The sequence below is a fragment of the Salmo salar genome, chromosome 13 (assembly GCF_965601325.2).
Source record: "Salmo salar chromosome 13, fSalSal1, whole genome shotgun sequence".
Lineage (NCBI taxonomy): Eukaryota > Metazoa > Chordata > Actinopteri > Salmoniformes > Salmonidae > Salmo > Salmo salar.
Window position 1 is genome coordinate 91,521,939 of NC_138303.1, and position 7,209 is coordinate 91,529,147.

The following is a 7,209-nucleotide window of genomic DNA, read 5'->3' on the forward strand; positions in this document are numbered from 1 at the left end:
CACAACATAATTGCACTTCCATTCTGACCTTGGAAACATCCAGTGACATAGAAAATAAAGAAAAACACACTCCTCAATTTGGTGACACATCTTGCAGTCATTTGACTAGATAAATTATAAATTCTACTGATCACAAAAATATTTAACAGGAGTTTCACTCCACCTTATCACAGGATTGACCAGACCACTTTGCTTTACAGAGTGGAGATGGAACCAGACTCATGTCAACCCCTAACCCCCCCCCCCCCTTGCAGCCTGTGGCGATACAGCACGTAGCACTGCCCTTACCGCCTGACGTATCCCCACCAACACCACCCATATGACTGTCAGAGAGGGTAAAAGATTATCTAACAATGGAAATACATGTCCTCAAATATGGAAGGTAAGACCATTCTAGCCAATGAGAGGGAAGATACAGTATGTGTATGAACAAAAGGGACAACTCCAAAATTGAATATTCGATGTGGTGTATTGTCATCAACTGCCTGAATTCTATGGAGAAGGTATAGAAATATGCATAGCCCGTCTTGAACTCCAAAATAAAGTATTTTTTTCTCAAAGTGCATCACACTTACAGTACCAGTCAAAAGTTTGGACACACCTACTCATTCCAGGGTTTTCCTAAGACGAGCTTGCCTCTACTTCCTATACATATACAGTACCAGTCAAAAGTTTGGAGACACATACTCATTCAAGGGTTTTTCTTTCCTTTTACTATTTTCTACATTGTAGAATAATAATGAAGACATCAAAACTATGAAATAACACATATGGAAACATGTAGTAACCAAAAAAGTGTTAAAAAAAATCAAAATATATTTTTCATTTTTCAAAGTAGCCACAGATGAATGAATTCTGCACACAATGTGCTTATTATAATTGTATTTATTTTACCCCCTTTTTCTCCGGAATTTCAATCTTGTCTCATCGCTGCAACTCCCCAACAGGCTCGGGAGGTGCATGTCAAGTCATGCATCCTCCTAACCCGCGCTTCTTAACCTGTTAGGGGGCAGTATTGACACGGCTGGATAAAAAACGTACCCGATTTAATCTGGTTACTACTCCTGCCCAGTAACTAGAATATGCATATAATTATTGGCTTTGGATAGAAAACACCCTAAAGTTTCTAAAACTGTTTGAATGGTGTCTGTGAGTATAACAGAACTCCTATGGCAGGCCAAAACCTGAGAAGATTTCAAGCAGGAAGTGGCCTGTCTGAGAAGTAGTGTTTCATCTTGGCTCTTTTTATTGAAGACTCAGGATCTGTGCAATAACGTGACACTTCCTACGTCTTCCATAGGGTCTCAGAGCCCGGGAAAAAGTTGAACGATATCGAGGCAGGCTCTGGCTGAAACACTTTATCGCTTTTGGCAAGTGGCCACTCAGAGTACTATGGGCTTAGGCGCGTGCCCGCTTCGACCGAATGCTTTGTTTTCCTTTGTCTGTTTATCTAAACGCAGATTCCCGGTCGGAATATTATCGCTTTTTTATGAGAAAAATTGCATAAAAATTGATTTTAAACAGCGGTTGATATGCTTCGAAGTACGGTAATGGAATATTTAGACTTCTTTTGTCACGAATTGCGCCATGCTCGTCACCCTTATTTAGCCTTTAGGATAGTGTCTAGAACGCACGAACAAAACGCCGCTGCGTCCCACCTAGCCCATAGAGGTTATCACCCGCCCGCTTAACTCAGAAGCCAGCCGCACCAATGTGTTGGAGGAAACACCGTTCAACTGACGACCGAGGTCAGCCTGCAAGCTCCCAGCCCCCCACAAGGAGTCGCTAGAGCTCGATGAGCCAACTAAAGCCCCACCACCCCCCGGCCAAACCCTCCACTAACCCGGACGACATTGGGCCAATTGTGCGCTGCCCGATCACGGCCGGTTGTGATACAGCTCGGGATCGAACCCATGTCTGTAGTTACAGCCTCTAGCACCTCTAGCCTTAGACCGCTGTGCCACTTGTTAGGCCCCTTTCCATTTTATTTTTGACCAGGAACAATATTTGGTTTGATGTGTATGACATTTTTGGTGAAATATTCATAACATGATAATAAGTGGCCAGAATTCTGCACCTTTTTATAGTTGACTTTCCAATTTTTACAGATACCTCTAGCTTCAACAGACAGATTTTGATGGGGATTTTTTTATTACCCTAATTAGGTTTACACGCGGCCAGTTAGTCAAGAACTTCGTCATAACCGTAACATGTCATTTGCAGATGCGACCAAGGAGAGCCTTGGAAGGAGGTGGTCGGACATCCATGGGGAGGCCCAGTGTGCTGGGGCTGTATAGCATCCACCCCAGAGAGGGGCAACCCCCATGCCCACTGACATGGAGTAATGGAAGAAGGAACTACAAGCATAATTGATGACTGAGATGCAAGGTGAGATGAAAGCCTCTATTATGCACGGAATCTCAAGTAACACTGTTCAGTGTATCTTTCTTTCAGAAGTGGACCCAAAACTTTGGGTTACTTGCGCAGCCCGTTTCTATGCGAATATAAGTGAGATGTTACACTTATCGGAGAATCACAAGCTCTAAGTATCCAATCACACAGCGTCAGTTGGAGACCAACAGGTCGAGTGGCGAATGAGATGATCCCCTCTCCTCCAAAAAGGGATCCATTCACCCGCCAACTGGTCATTCTCGAGCATGCCTCTCTTCCTTGCGCTCTTGTGAGCAGGGAAAAGCGGTGACACATCTGTCGTGGAAATTCAGTACTGAGAGAGACTTTGTCATTTCTTCAAACACTCATCTTATTTAATTTGGATTAATTATTGCAGTAATGAAACCAGTCAGCCCAACAGTCTTGACTGTTGAGATGAGCAGCCTAGCCTTTACAAACAATGCACAGTTTTTATATAGCTGATACCAAGATTGCTTAGTCAGTCATTTCTAACCTTCCCATAAGCCACCTTGGTTATCTACACAGGATGGTGTTTTACTTAGTTTCCCAGATGCCGGGGCCTCCACTTGCAGGGAGGTATCCAAAAACAGAGTTAGTTTCCGCTCTAGCGCAATACTCTCGCTTTCATCAAAGCAAATGGGCCAGACACATGCTGGACATAAACAGTAGACACGCTCTACTTCCATCAACGGGACGAGCGGTGGGTGTAACCACAAGCTCCAAGTCGTGACAATATACAGTACCAGGCAAAAGTTTGGACACACCTACTCATTCCAGGGTTTTTCTTTATTTGTACTATTTTCTACATTGTAGAATAATAGTGAAGACATCAAAACTATGAAATAACACATATGGAATCATGTAGTAACCAAAAAAGGGTTAAATCAAAATATATTTAACATTTGAGATTCTTCAAAGTAGCCACCCTTTACCTTGATGACAGCTTTGCACACTCTTGGCATTCTCTCAACCAGCTTCACCTGGAATGCTCTTCCAACAGTCTTGAAGGAGTTCCCACATATGTTGAGCACTTGGTGGCTGCTTTTCCATCACTCTGCGGTCCAACTTATCCCAAACCATCTCAATTGGGTTGAGGTCGGGTGACTGTGGCCAGGTCATCTGATGCAGCACTCCATCACTCTCCTTCTTGGTAAAATAGCCCTTACACAGCCTGGAGGTGTGTTGGGTCATTGTCCGGTTGAATAACAAATGATAGTCCCAAGCGCAAACCAGATGGGGTGGTGTATTGCTGCAGAATGCTGTGCCTTGAACACCATCACACTTCCTCCTCCATGCTTCCCGGTGGGAACCACACATGTGGGGATCATCTGTTCTCCTACTATGCGTCTCACAAGACATGGTGGTTGGAACCAGAAATCTCAAATTTGGACTCATCAGACCATAGGACAGATTTCCACTGGTCTAATGTCCATTGCTCGTTTTTCTTCGCCCAAGCAAGTCTCTTCTTCTTATTGTTGTACTTTAGCAGTACTTTCTTTGCAGCAATTCGACCATGAAGGCCTGATTCATGCAGTCTCTTCTGAACAGTTGATGTTGAGATGTGTCTGTTACTTGAACTCTGTGACGCATTTATTTGGGCTGCAATTTCTGAGGCTGGTAACTTTAATTAACTTATTCTCTGCAGCAGAGGTAACTCTGGGTCTTCCTTTCCTGTGGCGGTCATCATGAGTGCCAGTTCCATCATAGCACTTGATGGTTTTTGCAACTGCACTTGAAGAAACTTTAAAAGTTCTTGACATTTTCTGGATTGACTGACCTTCATGTCTTAAATTAATGATGGACTGTCATTTCTCTTTGCTTATTTGAGCTGTTCTTGCCATAATTTGTGCGTACAGTATATTCTGAAAGTATTGAAACCACATAGACAGCTGTACCAGGCTGTGATGCAGTATGCCGTCGTTGGTGCTCCTGTAGAAAACTGTGAGGGCCTTCGGGACAGGCCAAATTTCTTCAAATCAAATCAAATGTATTTATATAGCCCTTCGTACATCAGCTGATATCTCAAAGTGCTGTACAGAAACCCAGCCTAAAAGCCCAAACCGCAAGCAATGCATGTGAAAGAAGCACGGTGGCTAGGAAAAACTCCCTAGGAAAAACTCCCTAGAAAGGCCAAAAACCTAGGCAGAAACCTAGAGAGGAACCAGGCTATGAGGGGTGGCCAGTCCTCTTCTGGCTGTGCAGGGTGGATATTATAACAGAACATGGTCAAGATGTTAAAATGTTCATAAATGACCAGCATGGTCAAATAATAATAATCATAGTAGTTGTCGAGGGTGCAACAAGCACGTCCGATGAACAGGTCAGGGTTCCATAGCCGCAGGCAGAACAGTTGAAACTGGAGCAGCAGCACGGCCAGGTGGACTGGGGACAGCAAGGAGTCATCATACCAGGTAGTCCTGAGGCATGGTCCTAGGGCTCAGGTCCTCCGAGAGAAAGACAGAAAGAGAGAATTAGAGAGAGCATATTTAAATTCACACAGGACACCGGATAAGACAAAATAAATACTCCAGATGTAACAGACTGACCCTAGCCCCCCGACACATAAACTACTGCAGCATAAATACTGGAGGCTGAGACAGGAGGGATCAGAAGATTCCTGAGGTTGAAGAATTGCTGTTGTGTCTTCTTCAGCAAGTGCACTACAGGCGATACAGACGATGGTACACTCAGCCAAATGCACAATTGGGTGCACACTGCCTTCCATCCAAGACACCTACAACACCAGGTGTCGCAGGAAGCCCAAGAAGATCACCAGGGACTCCAGCCACCCGAGCCATGGCCTGTTCACCCTGTTTCCATCAATCAGACACTGGCAGTATAGGAGTACCATGCAGAAACTGTAAGACTGGCAAAAATCTTCTAAACACAGACCATCAGGCTGCTGAATAGCCGCCACTAGTCAGCTACGTTCTCCCCCTGTCTCTCCCCTCTGCTCCCCAGTCTTCCTCCTCCACCCCCTCTGCTGCTTCTCCATGGACATTTACCATGCCCCCACCCCAGTCTTCCTCCACCCCCTCTGCTGTTCCCCTCGCCATCAACAGACATTTTACCATGCCCCCATCCCAGTGGACATGTATCATCGCTACAGTTGTTAATAAGTACTGTTAATATATATCAAATGTTATTTTTTTATTATTATATTTTATCAATTACATTGTTTTACTTAACTTTGTCCTGCATTGTTGGAGCTCGGAGCTCAATAATTTCACTGTACTCTGTACATGTGACAATTAAACTCTTTAATCTAAACTAATCAGTAAGGCTGAAGGACAGGCTGTGTGGACACAGCAACATCCAATCCTGTCATGCATCACATCATGGATTCACAAATTATCCTGTTATGGCTAGGGGGCAGTATTTTCACGGCTGGATAAAAAACATACCCGATTTAATCTGGTTACCACTCCTACCCAGTAACTAGAATATGCATATACTTATTACATATGGATAGAAAACACCCTAAAGTTTCTAAAACTGTTTGAATGGTGTCTGTGAGTATAACAGAACTCAAATGGCAGGTCAAAACCTGAGAGATTCCTTTACAGGAAGTGGCCTGTCTGACCATTTCTTGAACTTCTTTTCCATCTCTATCTTTTACTAAGGATCTCTGCTCTAACGTGACACTTCCTACGTCGTCCATAGGCGCTCAGAGCCCGGGAAAAAACAGAATGTCGTCATCCCAGCCCCAGGCTGAAACGACCCTTCTTTACCATTTCGGATAGTGTCTGGAACGCACGAACAAAACGCCGCTATTCGGATATAACGATGGATTATTTTGGACCAAACCAACATTTGTTATTGAAGTAGCAGTCCTGGGAGTGCATTCTGACGAAGACAACAAAAGGTAATCAAACTTTTATAATAGTAAAGCTGATATTGGTGAGTGCTAAACTTGCCGGGTGTCTAAATAGCTAGCCCGTGATACCTGGGCTATGTACTTAGAATATTGCAAAATGTGCTTTCACCAAAAAGCTATTTTAAAATCGGACATATCGAGTGCATAGAGGAGGTCTGTATCTATAATTCTTAAAATAATTGTTATGCTTTTTGTGAACGTTTATCGTGAGTAATTTAGTAAAATGTTAGCGAATTCCCCGGAAGTTTGCGGGGGGTATGCTAGTTCTGAACGTCACATGCTAATGTAAAAAGCTGGTTTTTGATATAAATATGAACTTGATTGAACAAAACATGCATGTATTGTATAACATAATGTTCTAGGGTTGTCATCTGATGAAGATCATAAAAGGTTAGTGCTGCATTTAGCTGTCTTCTGGGTTTTTGTGACATTATATGCTAGCTTGAAAAATGGGTGTGTGATTATTTCTGGCTTGGTACTCTGCTGACATAATCTAATGTTTTGCTTTCGTTGTAAAGCCTTTTTGAAATCGGACAGTGTGGTTAGATAAAGGAGAGTCTTATCTTTAAAATGCTGTGAAATAGTCATATGTTTGAAAAATTGAAGTTTTTGTATTTTAGAGGAGTTTGTATTTCGCGCCACGCCCATCATTGGATATTGGAGCAGGTGTTCCGCTAGCGGAACGTCTAGATGTAAGAGGATAATTATTTGCTAAACAGACCGTTCGAGCATTGGTGTGCTCACGTGTTAATGTTTTCGTGTTGTGTGTGCAGAGAGACTCTGAGGAGGGGAGTGTCTGTCAGTCACTCTGGGATAAATAGAGAGACAGAGCTAAGAGTTTGTCAGAAAGTTGCTCTGACAGTGTCGAACACAGGACCAAGCAGGAACTCGCCCATTTTTACAATTTTTACCCATTACAA

At 43.3% G+C, this 7,209-nt stretch overlaps 1 protein-coding gene across 1 annotated transcript in view; it reads left to right on the forward strand.

Moving 5' to 3' along the window:
• LOC106568111 (trace amine-associated receptor 13c-like) overlaps nt 1-5,541 on the forward strand; it is a 29,362-nt gene extending 23,821 nt beyond the window's left edge. The window contains exon 3 of the mRNA XM_082959749.1: nt 5,374-5,541. Within this exon, the coding sequence (XP_082815875.1) occupies nt 5,374-5,541 (168 nt within the window). The remainder of the gene's footprint in view (nt 1-5,373) is intronic.
• The last annotated feature ends 1,668 nt before the right edge of the window (nt 5,542-7,209 follow it).